The sequence below is a fragment of the Rhinoraja longicauda genome, chromosome 17, assembly GCF_053455715.1.
Source record: "Rhinoraja longicauda isolate Sanriku21f chromosome 17, sRhiLon1.1, whole genome shotgun sequence".
Taxonomy (NCBI): Eukaryota; Metazoa; Chordata; class Chondrichthyes; order Rajiformes; family Arhynchobatidae; genus Rhinoraja; species Rhinoraja longicauda.
The window spans coordinates 9,068,421-9,087,481 of record NC_135969.1 but is presented as its reverse complement, the minus strand read 5'-3'; the positions used below and the strand labels follow the sequence as shown (position 1 = coordinate 9,087,481).

Below are 19,061 nucleotides of genomic sequence, written 5' to 3'. Positions count from 1 at the left end.
AGTGGATGTCGAGTGGGAGTGTTTGGAACAAGAGGGCACAGCCTCAGAATAAAAGGGCGTACCTTTAGAAAGGTGATGAGGAGGAATTTCTTTAGTAAATGTGAGGGTTGTGAATCTGTGGAATTCACTGCCACAGGCGGCTGTGGAGGCCGTCCTTGGTTTTTTTTTTAAAGGTGGCGATTGATTGATACTTGATTAGTGATGGGTGTCAAGGGTTATGGGGAGAAGGCAGGAGAATGGATTAGAGGAAAAGATAGATCAGCCGTGATTGAATGGCAGAGGTGGCCTAATCCTACTCTTATGACTTATGAACTTATGAATATGACCGCACCTTTCTACGGCTTGCCTATGAACCATCTGCCTAAATGCCTCTTAAGCACAGTAAATGCATTTAATCCCGCCACCTCCTCTCAGCGTGTTTCAAATATCAGTTTGTATTCTCACCTGTCCACTGTCCCCATTAACCCTTCAACATATCCACTGGGTGGCGCCAGCAATGGCTGCCTCGTCAACAGTCTGTCTGTCCTTTGTGTCTGTTTTGTATGTGTTAAATGTATGTTTTTTAGTGTTCTTTAGCTTGTTTTATGTGGGGTGTGGGGCGTAGTTGGGGGAAACTTTTTCTAATTTCTTACCTCGACAGAGATGCGATTTTCTCCAGATCTGCGGCCTAACATCGAGGAGGCCTTTGCTGGCAATCGACTGGGAGCTCCATCGCGGGAGCCTACGGACTTACCATCATGGAGTTCGCGATCCCTGTCGGGGTTCTTCTTTGGGGCTCCAACCGTGGGAGCCTGCAAGACTTTACATCGCGGAGCCCGCGGTCTCTGGTTAGAGACCGACATTGGGGATTCCAAGCCGCAGGAGTTTCGACCGCCCCGACGTGGGAGTTTTGATCGTCCCGACGCTGGAATTTCGATCGCCCTGATGTGGAAGTTTTGATCGCCATGACGCGGGAGTTTCGATCGCCCCGATGCGGGAGTTTCGATCGCCCCGAAGCGGGGGCTTCGACCGCCGGCTGCGGGAGCTTCGATCACCCCAACTGAGGATGGTTCAACTGCCCTGGCCGCGGGAGACTAAAGAGGAAGGAGATTGGACCTTATTGCCTTCCATCACAGTGAGGAACGTGGGGAATCCACTGTGGTGGATGTTAATGTTAACTTTTATGTAATTGTGTGTCTTGGTGCTTTTTTTTAGTATGGCTGTATGGTAATTCGCATTTCACTGTACCTTAATTGGTACATGACAATAAACTGATCTTGAAGCCTTGAACATATCCCACAACAATCCTGACTTCATCCTACCACAAATATTTGTCCTTATCATCACTTCCCCACTTTTCTGCAACTTAACACTAACTTCTTACTTTCTTTCCCCACTCTGACAGAGGGGCTTCTAACTTAAAACCTAACCCTATTGCTCTCTCCATGGATGCTGCTTGACCTGCTGTGTATTTCCAGCATTTTCTGTTTTTATGATAGATTTTCAACATCTGCAGAATATTATTTATAAAAATGGCCCATGTATCTGTTTATCTGCAGAGTGTCATTAGGGCAATGATACCTATAGAGCAATGAATACAAAGGCAGCATGATGGAGCAGCGGTAGATTTGCTGCCTTACAGCGCCAGAGCCCCGGGTTCAATCCTGACTAAGGCTGCTCTCTGTTATGAGGTTTGTATGTTCTCCTTGTAGCCGTGTGGGCTTTCTCCGGGTGCTCCGGTTTCCTCCCACACTTCAAATACATACAGGTCTGTTTGTATTTTAATTGGCTTGGGTAAAAATTATAAATTATCCCTAGTTTGTAGGATTGTGCTAGTGTATGGGGTGATTGCTAGACGGTGCAGACTCAATGGGCCAAAGGGCCTGTTTCCGCACTGTATCTCTAAACTAAACTAAACACTGAATCAGCATACCACAAAAATGTTAAAAACTGCAGATGTTGGACACCTGAAACAGAAACTATTGAAAACACTCAGCGGGTCAGAGAGCATCTGTGGAAAGAGAAACGGAGCAGATTTTTCAGATTAAAAACCCTTCATTTTAAAGCGTTCATTGTTTCTCTTCGTACCAAGTCAAAAACTATAAAAGACACATGGGTAGTCTTGGCCATCCACAGGCATTTCCCCATTAATCAAACCATATTCTAAAAAATGCCTCCCCGAATACTCAACGAGTTTTCTCTACCACATTTATTGCTTGGGACAGGTATTAAAATCATTCAATACATGCCAAAAATCGATCTGTACTGGGAACTTCAAATTAAAGAATATTTAGTGGGCAGATCCTCAACCCTGTAATCAAACCAATTATAGAAAACTAGCCTTTAACACATTTCAAAATCCCACCTCATCATATGAAACAGTCCAAGGATGTTGAATTTGCCAGAAAATTGTTCAGAAAAATAAACACACCAGTTTGTAGCAGTGCCTTCTACAGAAAACAACGTATAAATGTGGTCAAAGAACAATCTTTTAGCCCACACATCTCCAAGACGAAACTGCCAAGTGAAAATTTGTCAATGCAGCCTATGAAAATAAAAACTGATTACATTGTTTAGTTCATCATGAGAGAAGAAGCATCTCTGTTCCAACCTTTGTTACTCACCTAGGCAATCCTGGCTCCAGTAGCCTTTGCAACACCTGGATACAGTGACGTTCTTCTTACATATATGCCTGCAACCAGCTTGTGTAATTTGCTGCTCTCCTCCCAAGTCCACAGTAAAACTTTCAAATTGAATTTGTAATAAAACATAAATTCATTAAAATACTGGCAAGCACATAAATATTTAACAATACTTTCCTTAATAAATGTAGGAAAATAACTGCAGATGCTGGTACAAATCAAAGGTATCACAAAATGCTGGAGTAACTCAGCAGGTCAGGCAGCATCTCGGAGAGAGGGAATGGGTGACGTTTCTTCAGACTGAAGAAGGGTCTCGACCCGAAACGTCACCCATTCCCTCTCTCCTAGATGCAGCCTGACCTGCCGAGTTACTCCAGCATTTTCCTTAATAAGAGTAACTTATCAATGTGCTTTTCTAAGCTGCTCTTCTAAAGTGCAGAATGTAGAAACAAGGAACTGCAGATGCTGGTATACCAAGGGAAGACACAAAATGCTGGCATAACAGTAGGTCAGGCAGCATCTATGGAGGACATGGATAGTTGATGTTTCATGTCAGGACCCTTCATCAGACGAACCTTCTCCCGAACCGAAACATCATTTATCCATTTATTCACAAAATGCTGGAGTAACTCAGCAGGTCAGGCAGCATCTCGGGAGAGAAGGAATGGGTGACGTTTCGGGTCGAGACCCTTCTTCAGACTGATGTCAGGGGGGCGGGACAAAGGAAGGATATAGGGGGAGACAGGAAGATAGAGGGAGATCTGGGAAGGGGGAGGGGAAGGGAGGGACAGAGGGACTATCTAAAGTTGGAGAAGTCGACGTTCATACCACTGGGCTGCAAACTGCCCAGGCGAAATATGAGGTGCTGTTCCTCCAATTTCCGGTGGGCCTCACTATGGCACTGGAGGAGGCCCAGCACAGAAAGGTCAGACTGGGAATGGGAGGGGGAGTTGAAGTGCTCGGCCACCGGGAGATCAGTTTTGTTAATGCGGACCGAGCGCAGGTGTTCAGCGAAGCGATCGCCGAACCTATCCATGTTCTCCAGGGATCTCTTGGTCCTGATGAAGGCCCATTGACTATCCCACTGCCTCCACGATGCTGCCTGACCCACTTTCCAAAGTGCACGTCTTTTCCAGAGAAAAACTGTCAAATCATATTTGATTTTAAAGAATTAATTTAGGAGTTTAGGGAAGATACTATTCAGAGTATTTCTAATTATGAACTTTTCTTTGGTTATTCTTTACACCAGCTCCGACCGGAATAAATGGGAAACGCTCTGGATATTTCCATCATACCAATCTTACAGTCAACCATCTCCTGATGATGTGTCAAAACTCTCAACTGTGACTTAATCTTCTGCTGAGAACAAACTTAATTGAATTTATATTTCTTTGACCCTGCAGGACTGAGCCTGGTGTCCACTCCCTAATTTTTCACACAGGCTGTGATGACAAGCATGGCATTTGCTGCCCATTCTGGTCTACTTGTGTTCCCTGAATTAGTGCATTCCATGTGGTGGCCAAATCACAAAGTGCTGGAGGAACTCAGCGTGTCAGGCAGTGTCTGTGGAGGAGAAGGACAGATGATATTTCAGGTCTTCAGACTGACATGGGGATGTTGCATATCAATGGATACAGTAAATGTTGGACCCTTGATGCACAGGGGATTCTTGAGGTGTAAGTCCACAATTCTCTGTGAGTGGCAACACTTGGATAGGGTGGTAAAGGGGAAAGCTCTGTCGAGAGAGGTGGTATAACCAGATACAACACAACATTTAAGAGGCATTTAAGCAGATACATGAACAAGCAGGGAATAAAGGGAAACAGTTCATGTGCAAGCAGATGGAATTAGTTGGACTGACATCATGGTCAGCATAGAGGTGGTGGGCCAAAGGCCCTATTCCATGTTCCATGTTCCATGATAATTACAGATTTCTACCCAGCAACGATGATGGAAGAAATGTCTCGATCAGCAAAATAAGTGAATTAGAGGGGATCTTGTAGGTGATAGCTACCAGCTTTTTGATGGATCAACTCATAGGGTAAGAAGTTGTTGACAAAGTAAGTTCAAACTCCTGGAAATGCTTTTGCACATTGCACGCTGCTTTTGCATACTGTCAACACATTGCACCAGGAGGAGTGGATGTTGAGTACAGTTGTAGAGAGGCTTATTGAGTGGACTTCATAACACAAGTAGTGCATCGTGAGACGTTAAAGTTGCAACCATGTAAACAAGTTGTCAACACGACAGACTCTTGACACAAGCTGCTTCAGACTTTAGCAAGGTCAGGAAGACAAGCAGTCTCTTACAATCAGCATTGCGGTAAACATATCTACAATTCTACTCAAAATTCCAGCCAAAGGAAATCTTCAGTTTGAATCAAAACCTAGTGATCAAAGAAATTAATTCTGAGAATGGGATTCAGTCGGTTGCAAATGGCCGCTTTGCCTTTGACAACCTCAGAGTATTAGTAACGTATTAAGGAAGAAACGAATATGCCAGATTTAACTTGGCAAGATACTTTGCAGCACAACCTCATGAGTATATTGTAACCAGTTTTACTATCCAGCAATTGTACAAAAATTCTGATATGAATTATAAAGGAATAATTAATACCAAGATATTGGAGGAATTAACAAAATTTGGCAAGAATAAACACTAATTACAAAGTAAACATAATACAAAACTATAAAATACAAAAGATGCTTTATTCTCAACTTTAGCATATACCTCTCAATCTCAACTGCCTAATGCCCAAATTGTTAACATATGCAAGATTCTGGATGTGTTTTCAGTCCATTTTAATCCCTTGGATTACCTCTAAACTAAACATATTTGCAAATAAACTCATTCCATTAAACTATATTGGCAGAAATACAAGTGTGTTCAGGAAAGTTTAGTTCAGTTACAACTGCACACATTATATGTCATTATTTTTTATTAATATGTAGGATGGGGGTGTCACCAGCACTTAATGCCCATTTCCTTTCATCCTTTACACAAGTTTACATACCATCTTGTCAGTGGGGAAGTTATTTCCATAACGATATTGAGTAGGGAATTTGGATTTTAACCCAGTGGCATTTCAGTCACTGCAGTGCTTTCTGTGCATGATGCACACTGCATCAGGAGCAATTTACTGATGGAGGTACTCAGCAGGTCAGGCAGCATCGTGAAGGCAGTGGGAAATTCAATGACCCTTCATCAGGATGAGGAGTAGAGCCAGGCAAGAGAGAGAGAGAGAGAGATGGGTAAAGCAAAGACTTGCAGCGATAGATGGAACCAGGTGAGGAGTGGGGAATGTGGGGCAGACATAGACAGGTGGGGAAGGGCTGGAATTGGACGACAGGTGTGGAGGCGAGAGTGAGTGAGTGAGAGAGCAAGAGGCTGGAAGATGATACGTAATAGATACTGGAAAGTAAGTATGGAAAGTGGTAACTGGAACTAGATGAGGGGGGGATAATGGACGCTATTTCATGATTGTTAAAGTGTATGTACAGGGGCGAGGGTTTGGGGTGACAATCAAGCGATGGGTGATATCCTGGGTGAAATCAAGCCTCTTGCCCTTAGTCAGACCTGCACTCATCCAGAAAAAGGAGAACATTCCACCACACTCCTAACTTGTGTGTTGTACATGATGCAAATGTTATGGGTGGTCAGGAGGAGAGTTATTCACTACAAATACCAGGCATCTGACCGAGCCAGAGAAGCAGCATTAATCTGGCTGGTCCAGTTAAGTTTTGGCTTAACAATGACCTCGAGGATGTTGCCAGGGATAAAATGGTGACGCATTGAACGCCACTGGCAATCCATTCCCCTCTTCTGTCATGTGAATGTGTCTCGTGATTTACCACCTCGTGCCTGAACGCTGTCCAAGTATTGGACAGTTCTGCACAGTGGCACAGCTGGTGGAGCTGCTGTCTCGTAGTGCTCGCAACCAAGGTTCAATCCTGAGCCCCGGGTGCTGTCTGTGTGGAGTTCGCATGTTCCTCTATGGGTTTCCTCCGGGTGCTCCAGTTTCCTCCCACATCCCAAAGACGTGCGGATTTGTAGGATTAATGGCCTCTGTAAAATTGCTACTCGTGTGTAGGGACTGAACGAGAAAGTGGGATAACATAGAACTAGTGTGAATGGGTGTCCAATGGTTGTCGTGGACTAAGTGGGCTACATTATTTCTGAACTAAATCTATTGTTGCATACGGGCATAGGCTGCTTCTGAGCAGTTGCAAAAGGAATTGGGCAGCTGCTGATGATCGCATAAATCCCTCCTTGTGACGTTTTTCACCGTCGACTTCAGTGCATTGATCCAAATAAATTACATGACAATCTCATTGCAAATGCCTGCCTACGTCTTGGCTGGCTGCAAATGGGAGCAACGTTTGGTGATAAGGGGGATAACTGATACAAATGTTTCTTTAACATCAACTATAATATGGCACGATCGACAATCTGTGCAGTCTGTGAGGTATATGTTGCAAAAGAAGCAAAACAGCTTTTGAAACCCACAACCACAACCCAACTGGATTGTGCCAAAGTGACATCGTGAAATCTTCCCGCATTTGGAGATGTTCCCAGGAATTTCCAGGCAGCAGCCAGGGTCTTCCTCTGATGTTAGTGTAGAAAGAATTTTTAAAAAGTGGCATTAATTTAGATAAATGGGTGGTTGATGGTCAGCCTGGACTCAGTGGGCCCAGGCGCCTGCTTCAGTGCTCAGTGTCTCAGTGACTCTACAACTCTGTCCTATCCGAGCCTGTAGCCACCACACTGGTCCTGTGCGTTTTCACGTTGATATTTTCATGGCTGCCGTTTGGATGACTTTCATTAGTGTTTCATCAACAGTTCTGTGATCAAATAACACCTGAACTAGGTGCAGACACTTGCCTTCCGGGTGATGGGGACAGTACTTGTATCATTTGGTTCTCACACTGACGATTATGTGCACTTGCAGAAGTTTAGTACCTGGTGCAAGCTGGTGCATTCTTCCTACAAGAAATGTCATTAAAATTCTGTTCCTTGCGATACAGCATTTGGCAAGAGTACAGCACAATGGGTGATAGCTCGTAAGGGAATGGATTACGCTAGCATGTAATCCTTAGCATTTAATCAATTTTAGTGTAATAGTAAGAATCCTCTCTATCTAGAGGCCATCCTGTGGCACGTCAGAATCCAATCCCCTTCCTTGTGAATCTCTGCTCCCTTACCATGTCCAGAGTGGAGCCAAAGAGTGTAAATGCAAACATGAGGCATTGCCAACTTACAGGAGGGTATGTTACCACAGAAAAGTACAGACTTTTAGTTATTGCATTCATTGAAGCAAAAAATGGCTGAGGGCAGACTCGACTGAGGTATACAAAATCAAGCCTAGACAAGATGAACAGGAAGGACCCATTTCTCCTAATTAGAGACGTCAATAACTACAGATAGACACAAAAAGCTGGAGTAACTCAGCAGGTCAGACAGCATCTATGGAGAAAAGGAATCGTCTTCAGACTTCTTCGGTTTAAACCAGCATCTGCAGTTCCTACTCAATACAACTACAGACATAGATTTAAAATAATTGGCAGAAGAAAGGCGGGATAGTGGTTGAGATGTGGAGGGAAGAAGGGAAATTGGGAGAAACTCTGATGACATTTGCAGCATGGACTAGTAGGGATGAAGGGCCTGTTTCTGTGCTGCGTGACTATTTGAGAGTGCTGGATGAGCATTTACAGGTCTATAATCCACCAGGCCACAGAATGAAAACTGGAATGTGGGACTGAGCCAAATTCAGCTCTTATTTTCAATCAAGATAGATATGATAATCTGAATGGTTTCTTCTGTGCCATACACTCATTGTTTTCAAAAATAAACTTTATTCATAATTGTACAAAAACCCATCAAATATTGTTTGTGTCTATACATTCAAAGGAGTCATACTCAGTGGATGGCTCGATTGCAATCATGTTTTGTCTTTCACAGGCCAACCTTTGTTTAACCCTAGCTATTCGCTCCATCCAATTCTTGTTTCATGTTTCAACCCTTCTTCAGGTGGTCAGACCGGTTGGTGAAGGGAATGAAGGACTAGCTGAGTGATCGCTGAGCATGGCCTTGCTCTCCCTGCAGTTCACTCTGGTTCAATCTGCAGACCGACCGTGGATCTGAGCAGAAGGCGGCAACATGGTCCATGTACAGGGAAGTTTTGATCTAAGCGCCCCACTGCCCAGCAATATCACCCCTCATATGCTCTTTCCCTTCCTGATGGATTTAGCAAAGGGTTCTATACATCACCCAAACAGGACAGGAGAGAGTGAGCAACATAGCCTGATTCCAGGCCTGATGGGGAAGCTATCCTTTTCACACCCACTGGCGGCACAGTGGCGCAGCGGTAGAGTTGCTGCCTTACAGCGAATGCAGCGCCGGAGACTCAGGTTCGATCCCGACTACGGGCGCCGTCTGTACGGAGTTTGTACGTTCTCCCCGTGACCTGCGTGGGTTTTCTCCGAGATCTTCGGTTTCCTCCCACACTCCAAAGACGTACAGGTACAGGTATGTAGGTTAATTGGCTGGGCAAATGTGTAAAAAAGAAATTGTCCCTAGTGGGTGTAGGATAGTGTTAGTGTGCGGGGAATCGCTGGGCGGCGCGGACCCGGTGGGCCGAAGGGCCTGTTTCTGCGCTGTATCTCTAAAAAAAAATCTAAATGATCTGGACTGCACTACAGATGTCTTTGTAGAGCATTCGGATCCAGTTCCAGATTCTCTCCCCAAAGCCTACTTTGGAGACCACATCCATCATGGACAAGTGCAAAGAGCTGTGTGACCGTCTCCAATATTCCACATTTGCAAGCACATCATGAACTCTCGCACGTACAAAACACACCCTCACCACTGCCCACGAATACACTTGTCACCTATGGTGAGATTTAACTGGAAGTAGCAGCTGGGAATAATAAACTATCGACAGAGAAACACCTCCCAAAACTTGCTAAAATGAGGAATCAGCGAAGCTAACAGAATATAACGTCTGAAGAAGGGTCTCGATCCGAAACATCACCTATCCCTTCTCTCCAGAGATGCTGCCTGTCTCGTTGAGTTCCTCCAGCATTTTGTGTCTATCTTCTATTATGTCCCACAATCCTTTTAAAAATGTAAACATTGTCATTATGGAACAAGGAAATAAATTCCCAAGGTGACCGTGACACCATTTTCTGTGGCAGGACAATAGCTGGAAGTGAAATCCTGTGCACTTAAATACAAGATTCTGAAATAACCTCCCCCATTCTTGATTTCAACTATAATGATCTTCAAACATTTACATAGATACATAGACACGTAGACAAGAGTAGGAAGACAAGAGTCTCCCCCTCCCAACCTCCCCTAACAATCAGTCTACAGAAGGGTGTAGGAGTAGGCCATTCGGCCCTTCGAGCCAGCATTGCCATTTAATGTGATCATGGCTGATCATCCACAATCAGTACCCCATTTCTGCAATGCCATTTCTTCTTGGTCCCAAAATTACCCATTTCAAACCTTGTGCATCCTAATTGCAAACCCCTACACACCACAAATTTGGCTCTGCATCATCACCACAGCCTTGGCAAACCAAGTTACAACATACAGCAAAGATAGACACAAAATGCTGGAGTAACACAGCGGGTCAGGCAGCATCTCTGGCGAAAAGGAATAGGTGACGTTCCGGTTCGAGATCCTTCTTCAGACTTCAGTCTGTACCAGTCTGAAAAAGGGACTTGACCCGAAACGTCACCTATTCCTTTTCTCCAGAGATGCTGTCTGACCCGCTGAGTTACTCCAGCGTTTTGTGTCCATCTTAAGGTTTAAACCAGCATCTGCAGTTACCTTCCTTTACAATATACAGCAACCATATTCCCCAAATCAATTTCATCATACTGCTATAACCATGTGATATATTTTACTCAAGTACACTTTTAGATTTAGACAAAATGGTAGATCAAATTATGGTGGCTGAACAAGACCTCAGGAGTTGATATCGATGGAAATTACCTGCAGTCTTGGATCCCGAAGCCTTGTCCAACCTTCTGGAAGCCACGAGGGCAAATGAGATTTTGGCTTATCGCACAGGAGGTGCAAGCTGTTAACCTCAACAACTCTGTCTGCTCGTTGCAATGTTGCCGTTTCTGAGTGGTTTAAGGTCAAGAGGTCAAGAGTTAAGAGCATTTAATTATCACATGTAATGGCAATGGAACAATGAAATTCTTACTTGCAGCAGCATAATGTTTGAATGGGAGGGAAATGGGAAATTGAAAGCTTTACATTAGGGCAGTTTGGAGGTAAATTTAAACTCCTCATAGAACAGCCCATTTTTGCTTACACCCCAACAGTGTGAAAATTTAATTCTCCAATTTTAGGTAACCTCCAACAACCCCCTCCCCTCTCCTTTCTCTCCCCCACCCCTTTCTCTCCTACACTCCCTTCCCCTTTCAATCCCACACCCCCTCACTCCTTTCAATCCCACACACACCCTCCCCCCTCTCTGGCTTTGTTCAACCATTCAACCATCCACCTATCCCCCCTCCCCCCTCTCCTCGCCTGTGCCCACCTATTTCCTGCCACAGCAGGACTAGCCCCCAAAACAAGCATAAGTTAAAGATGGCGGCAATACAGGCTGGCAGAGCATCACCAGAGAAGACACCCAGCAACTGGTGATGTCCATGATTCACAGACTTCAAGCAGTCATTGCATGGGAAAGATATGCAACAAAATACTAAACATGACTACTTTCGTTTATATGACATTGCTGTATTCAAAACAATATGGTGCCCTGAAATGGGGGGGGGGGGGGGACTATGTATAAACAAAGCTTTCTACATGGTGAAACTAAAATGAATAAAAATACCCTTTAATAAAATCTGACAATGTGCACTTTAACCACATGTGATTTTTTCTTTTACAAATCTCAAATTGTGGTGTACAGAGGTAAGTAAATAAATGATGGGTCTTTGTCCCAAACATTATGGAGGGGACTGTACACCTACGATCCTATGCCAAAAGTATGTTGAGTGAATAAATTGCCCCATTGTTTGTGATCAGACAAATATCATTGAAATAATTTAATCTGAATTGTATTACACCTGTGATTTTGTGTCCTGATGCAGCAGTTTTACCAGCAGAATTTTTTTTTAACAGAATTAGCTCTGCAATTTGGATGAATCCAGGACAATAAGGGTCCAATAAGGGTATAAATTTTAAACCCCATCTTTGATTGCAGTCACAGCACTTCGATGTCTGACAGATAGGAAATATTCAATTGAGGAATGCCATTCCCGGAATGGCGGGACTGTCGTATGTTGAAAGGCTGGAGCGATTAGGCTTGTATACACTGGAATTTAGAAGGATGAGGGGGGATCTTATTGAAACATATAAGATAATTAGGGGATTGGACACATTAGAGGCAGGAAACATGTTCCCGATGTTGGGGGAGTCCAGAACAAGGGGCCACAGTTTAAGAATAAGGGGTACGCCATTTAGAACGGAGATGAGGAAGAACTTTTTCAGTCAGAGAGTGGTGAAGGTGTGGAATTCTCTGCCTCAGAAGGTAGTGGAGGCCAGTTCGTTGGATGCTTTCAAGAGAGAGCTGGATAGAGCTCTTAAGGATAGCGGAGTGAGGGGGTATGCGGAGAAGGCAGGAACGGGGTACTGATTGAGAGTGATCAGCCATGATCGCATTGAATGGCGGTGCTGGCTCAAAGGGCTGAATGGCCTACTCCTGCACCTATTGTCTATTGTCTATTGTCTATTGAATTGCTGACATTCCCAAAGATGGAAATTGGGTAATCAAGTTGATCAAGTCATACAACCATATTTCACTCAGCCAAGAGAACTCTGCACTCATCAAACATCAAAGATAGATACAAAATGCTGGAGTGACTCAGGCAACATCTCTGGAGAGAAAGAACGGGTGAAGTTTTGGGTTGAGACCCTTCTTCAGACCATCAAATATTGACTACAGCTCGAGAGCTCTACAAATGGACAGTCTTGCTCACTGGGAGCTCGGAATGTCACACTGATATCACGATGGACATCGCAGTGGAGAGGGCCGCTGGAGGCCCTGCAGCAGCCTGGTGTGCAGCCCAATGGCCCAGCGAGCTGCGGCCGTGTCCCAACCACAGGCCCAGCTCGTTCAGTGAGGAAAGGCCACTGAGCTCACCCCTTGGATCAGGCATCGGAGAGGAGGTGGAAAGAGACGGCGACTGTGGTGGACAGTGGAAAAGGGCCCAGCGAGGGGAACCGGGGAGGGGGAGGGGCCTTACCTTCAGTGCCCCCCAAGGTCGGCTGCGGGAGGCAACCCTGGGAGAACAAGGGCTGAAGGGGAGCCAGAGGTGGAGAGGGAGATCAGATCGTGGGACGATGGGGAGAAGGCAGGAGAGATAAATCAGCCATGATTGAATGGCAGAGTAGACTTGATGGGCCAAATGGTCTAATTCTACTCTTATTCTTTAAGGCGACGGCTGCAATGGGCCTTTGTGGCCAACTGCAGCTGGGACTGTAAAATGGTGGCAAAATGGCACCTCTTGCATATGGACAGTGGGCTGTTCTGCGTATACTGTACTGACCAGTGGGTGACTGTGTTCATGTTCGGGGATAGTCTTGCTGAGCTTTACGCAAAATATGTATTTCACTGAAATATGTAGTACACGTGACGATAAAGAAAATATTGATATTTATATTTTAACCTTCATTTTTCCGAAATTTTGTGAAAATCAATTGTAGTTTTTTAAAAAGTGCTGCTTGTCACTATAGATATTCAAAGCACTTCAGGAGAGAAGGGGGAAAAATAGAGGGGCAGGCATTGGTGGGGGGGTGGGGGGTGGGGAAGAGAGGCAAGGAGGGGAAATATTGCTAGACATTAAATAACACGGATCAGAACCCAGCCATTCGAGTTCATCACCATTTCTAAATTGGAAAGCAGACACTCACGGGTTTCATTTCTACCAGTGTAACTGCATGATGTTTCTGAATAAATACCTGAAACTGCTGGTTTGGGCACTGGGCTCACTGCTGCAACTGGATAACGGTCATTTGATGTTAAACCGAAGCCTAACACGGTACAGATACGGAGGCAGTAAGTCCCTTCATTCTGGTTAACTTGTTTTTCCTAATGCCCCTCCACATCCATTGTCCCATCTCACTCCTCCCCCCATCTCGCGTCTTGTTCTGACTTGGCACAGAGCCAGCAGCCCAAGTTCAAGGCAAAGGCATCGGATTCGCTTAATTGTTTAAAAAATGTACACCAGGAGGTCAGAGCAAAAAACCAAAAAGCAACATCGAAACGGTGAGGTGTTCGTGCCCTGGGCTGACCGTGTCATGGCATGGCCAGGATCAAAACCAGGATAAGACACAAAGTGCTGGAGTCGCCCAGCGGGACAGGCAGCGTCTCTGGAGAGAAGGGATGGGTGACGCTTGGGGTCGAGACCCTTCTTCAGAGGTTCTGCAACAAGCAAAGTGGGCATTGCCGGAACACACTGTTATCAATGAGAAGGGTCGGGTCAGTCTCCCCTCCTCCGCTCCTCCTTGACCAGGGGGTGGAACCCATCCATTGTGCAACATCGAATAACCTAAACTATCCCCATCGCCGCGGGACAAAGTCAACAGACACTGGTTGGTGGGTGGGGGTGTGGGTGGGGGTGTGGGTGGTGGTGGGGGGGTGGGGGGTGGTGGTGTGGGTGGTTGGGGGTGGGTGGTGGTGGGGGTGGGTGGGTGTGGGGGTGGGATGTGGGTGGGGGTGGGTGGTGGTGGTGGGGGGTAGGTGATGGTGGTGGGGGGTGGGTGGTGGTGGGGGGTGGGTGGTGGTGGGGGGTGGGTGGTGGTGGTGGGTGGTGGTGGGGGGTGGGTGGTGGTGGTGGGGGGTAGGTGGTGGTGGTGGTGGTGGGGGGTGGTGGTGGGGGGTAGGTGGTGGTGGTGGTGGGGGTGGGAGGGTGTGGGGGTGGGATGTGGGTGGGGTGGGTGGGGGTGGGTGGTGGGGGTGGGGGTGGGTGGTGGGGGTGGGGGGTGGGTGGTGGGGGTGGGGGGTGGGTGGTGGGGGTGGGGGGTGGGGGTGGGGGTGGGTGATGGCGAGGGTTGGTGGGGGTGGGATGTGCAAGGGCATAAGTTGCCAGTCCCCATCTCTCAGGCGTTAACAATGTGTGAAGAACGGGGCTGGCAGAGTACCTGCCGACGGTCACAGCAATGGATGGGAAGGCAGGACAGGGCAGGGCAGGACAAGACAGACGAGAGGAGTATAAGAAAATAACTGCAGATGCTGGTACGAATCGATTTATTCACAAAATGCTGGAGTAACTCAGAAGGATCCTTCTCTCCCGAGATGCTGCCTGACCTGCTGAGTTACTCCAGCATTCTGTGAATAAACAGACGAGAGGACTAACTAACTTGCCTGTGCAGTGCACTTACCTTCTCTCTCACGGCAGCCCCGGGGCAATGGGTGACCAGCTGGACCAGCAGCAGCACTGCACAAAGCGAGGAGCTGACACTCTCCATGTCTCAGCATCCGTCAGTGCAGAGAGGGACCGCTGCAGTGTTGTTGCCCCGCTCGCTGCTCGCTGTGACACGAGTGGCAGTATAGTAGCACACGCCCCGCGGTAGCCTGAATCACCCACACACAGCTCTCCTCTCCTCGCCTCGCCTCGCCTCGCACACCCCAGCGTGCACTGGCGATCAGAGGGTGGGAGTCCTTTCTTTAAACAAAAACCCCACTCAGCGGATAAAGGTTGCTTCGGAAGGGGTCGCTTCTATGTGTGTGTGTGTGTGTGTGTGTGCATATGATCTATAAAGACCCAGGATTAACTTTCCAAAGTCTTCCACAAAGCAGGATTTCCTTCTGCCATATCAAAGCGGGACAGATGTTCGGAAATCCGCCGCTTCTCGGCTGGTGTTGCAGATAAATGTCACAGATTTCGGGGGAGAGTCATTTCCCTTCCCCGGGGAGGTGAGCAGTTGTTACACCCCCCTGTCCTCAGGTCTCTCTGCCTCTCTTGCACGGTGCTGGATCTCTGCCCCTTGCCTTTCGCTACTGTATTCACTCACATCTGCAGTTCACAAACCCATGGCAGCGCTTCCTCCAGTGAGTCTCTCCCCCTTTGCCTCCCCACCAAAGCAAAAACAACATCCAGGGAAACTGGACGCCTCTGAGTCGAGAAGTATCCAAGTGGTGCGAGTGCGCTCTGTCCCGCAAGGTTCAAATTGGTTTGAGCTCAGCGTTGGAGGAGGCTGCCTTTCACTCTCGCCCCAGTAATGCATTCCATCTCTGCCTTCCTTAAATTCAAATCAACAACAGCACCGAGTTTTTAAAAAAAACAACCGCGTTTGCACATTTTGAGCTCTCCTGCAGTCAATCACGATTCACTGAGACTTTCGCTGGGAAAATAACTACTACTTGCAAATGTTAGCATTTTAAATTTGTTTAAAAAAATTGTTTCTCTTGTCTGTCAGAGGAAGTGGTCTGCGAGTTTGGTTATAAACTTCCCGATCTTCGGGTCACAACATATTCCCATGGGTTGAGTAGTTTTTCGATTGGGCTAATCTGGAAAGTTTGAGATAGTTTCGGTCGGAGACAGGATTGCAAACAAAGCACTTTTCTGCTCTCGTGTGCCTTTGGCTGATAAGGATTAGCAGTGAGCGATGAGACCGACCCGGCCACCACACGATGCCACAATGTACCTTTCAGCAAATTGAAATTGGAACAAAAAGTATTAGAATCAAACGGCATTCAAAATATGTAGGACCCCTTCACAAAGGTTAATTTCCGCCTTAACCAAGTGCCAATCACACCACTGTGTGTGCCCAGGAAGTTATAATTTCAATGCCACAATTGAATACTGCACTGTTGTAGATGACACACTTTCTGCAGTAGATGACAGGCAGCCTCACTCACTCCCTATTCATTTACACCAGGTGGCAGGCACGGCAGCACAGTCCCTATTCAATTTACCATGTAGCCGTGCCAATTTAGTACATCATTCAATGGAATGAATGGCTGTGCCAGTCGTGGCTGCATTCAATTGAAGAGGTAGCCATGCCAACCTTGATCAGATTCATCTAACTAGGTGGGCAGTTTTCCACAAGTCTGCAACATTAAGCATGGAACCTCCCTCGGTTGCATTTCAATTAAGTTTTACTTAACCGAGAAAGATGTCCCTTTGTAACCTTTTCCTGGTTTGCACACAGTTGTTCAGACACGCCAAATCCATTCACATTTTGTTTCTAAATCTGGAATTATATTCCTACATTCCTCTCCTCACCAAGGGGATGCAATCATTTTTTCTTCACACAGCATTTGTTCATCTTTTTAGACAATAGACAATAGGTGCAGGAGGAGGCCATTCGGCCCTTCGAGCCAGCACCGCCATTCAATGTGATCATGGCTGATCATTCTCAATCAGTACCCCGTTCCTGCCTTCTCCCCATACCCCCTGACTCCGCTATCCTTAAGAGCTCTATCTAGCTCTCTCTTGAATGCATTCAGAGAATTGGCCTCCACTGCCTTCTGAGGCAGAGAATTCCTCAGATTCACAACTCTCTGACTGAAAAGGTTTTTCCTCATCTCCGTTCTAAATGCCCTACCCCTTATTCTTAAACTTGTTCTCGTTCTTGTTCTTGAACCAACACATTGTGGTATGATGCTATTGCGGGACAGCTAATTTTGAGCCTTTAGTTGAGAAGGGCAGCAGGGATAAGTCAGAAAAACTACAGGCCAGTGAGCCTTTCATTAGTGGTGGGAAAATTACTAGATGGGACTCTCGGACAGGATTCATTCACATTTGGAAAGGCAAGGACTGATTAAGGATCGCCAACATGGCTTGGCACTGAGAAGTGATGTCTCAACAAACTGATTGAATGTTCAAAAGTCTTCCAGAAAGCAGGATTTCCTTCCGCCATATCAGAGCGGGACAGATGTTCAGACATTCACCACTTCTACGCTGATGTTGCAGATAAATGTTACAGATTTTGATTGAATGTTTTTAAAGAAATGTCCAACAGGATTGATGAGGGCAGGGCAGTAGACGTTATCCACATGGACTTTGGAAATGCCTTTGATAAGCTCCAACATGGTAGGCTTGTCTGGAAGGTTAGAACACATGGGATTCAGGGTAAATTAGCCAACTGGATACAAAATTAGAATGGTGGTAGGAGGCAAAGGGGGGTAGTGTAGAGCAGCTTGGTCAGGAAGTTGAGGACCCAGTTGGGGAGATGAGTGCTGTAGTACAAAGTTCACTTAAAATGGGAATATAGGTAGATCGGTTAGAGAGGAAGGTGTATAGCTTAAAAGGACACAGAGTGCTGGAGTAACTCAGGGGGTCAGGCAGCATTTGTGGAGAACATGGATAGGTGATGTTTTGAATCAGGACCTGAAACATCATCTAGCCATGTTCTCCAGAGATGCTGCCTGACCTGCTGAGTTGCTCCAGCATTTTATGTCCTTTTCTGCAAACCAGCATCTGCAGTCTCTTGTTTCTACATTTTGACTGCTCCACAGCAAAATCTCTCCAAGATATGTCTACTTTGAAGAAATTTTGGACCAGTCTGAAGAAGAGTCACGACCTGAAACGACATCTATCCATGTTCTCCAGAGATGCTGCCTGACCCACTGGGTTACTCCTGCAATCTGTGTCCGTGTGTAAACCAGCAACTACAGTTCCTTGTTTCTACAAGGTGCATAGCTTGTTTGCCAACTGAAGCATTGAGTACAAGAGTCGGGTTGCATGTTACAGCTGCATAAATGTCAGTTAAAAAGCGTCTGTCCCACTTAGGCGTTTTTGTAGGCAACTGCCGGCGACTGTCATAGTCGTAGCAGGTCGCCGAAAAAACGGTGACTGGATCCCCCCTACGACAATGTCTACGACAAGCGACAACAACCTACCACCTAGTCGACGTCAAGTTACGGCAAGCTACTGACAACCAGCGACCCAATCGTCGCGAGCAGGACGTCCACCTGCGACCGCACCTACGACCACACAGGCGACAACCTACAACAACCGAAGTCAACCTACGTCCACCCGTGACAAACTACAACAAGCTAGGACCCTGTCGGCGACAACTGAAGACAATTCACATCATTTTCGCCTCCGGATTTGACGCCGGTACCTGTCGCCAGTTGACCTAGGTTGACGTAGGTAGTCGCCATTGGAATTCACCGAAGTCAGCACCGACGACCACTTACATCACCTGGCGACAACCTGGCGACAACCTACGACAGCACCTATGTTAGGATACGTCAAGCTACGATTATTGGCATCAACCCCAATGTCGCCAACATTTTTTCAACATTCTGAAAATCCAGCGGCGACCAGAAAGACGCTACAATTCTTTGGAGACTACTCATGACCATATAGGCGACACCCCGGCAACCATGTGGCAACAGCCTAGTCACCTATAGTCGCCTAAAAAATAGCCTGCCTGAGTGGGACAGGTCCCAGGCTGCACTGGATTATT

The 19,061-nt window shown here is 46.3% G+C and overlaps 1 protein-coding gene across 1 annotated transcript in view; it reads right to left on the bottom strand.

Moving 5' to 3' along the window:
* stab1 (stabilin 1) overlaps nucleotides 1-15,225 on the bottom strand; it is a 208,733-nt gene extending 193,508 nt beyond the window's left edge. The window contains exons 1-3 of the mRNA XM_078414034.1: nucleotides 15,024-15,225; nucleotides 10,620-10,753; nucleotides 2,604-2,722 (exon numbers count right to left, since the gene is read on the bottom strand). Of these exons, the coding sequence (XP_078270160.1) occupies nucleotides 2,604-2,722; nucleotides 10,620-10,753; nucleotides 15,024-15,110 (340 nt within the window). The 5' untranslated portion in view covers nucleotides 15,111-15,225. The remainder of the gene's footprint in view (nucleotides 1-2,603; nucleotides 2,723-10,619; nucleotides 10,754-15,023) is intronic.
* Nucleotides 15,226-19,061: the final 3,836 nt, after the last annotated feature.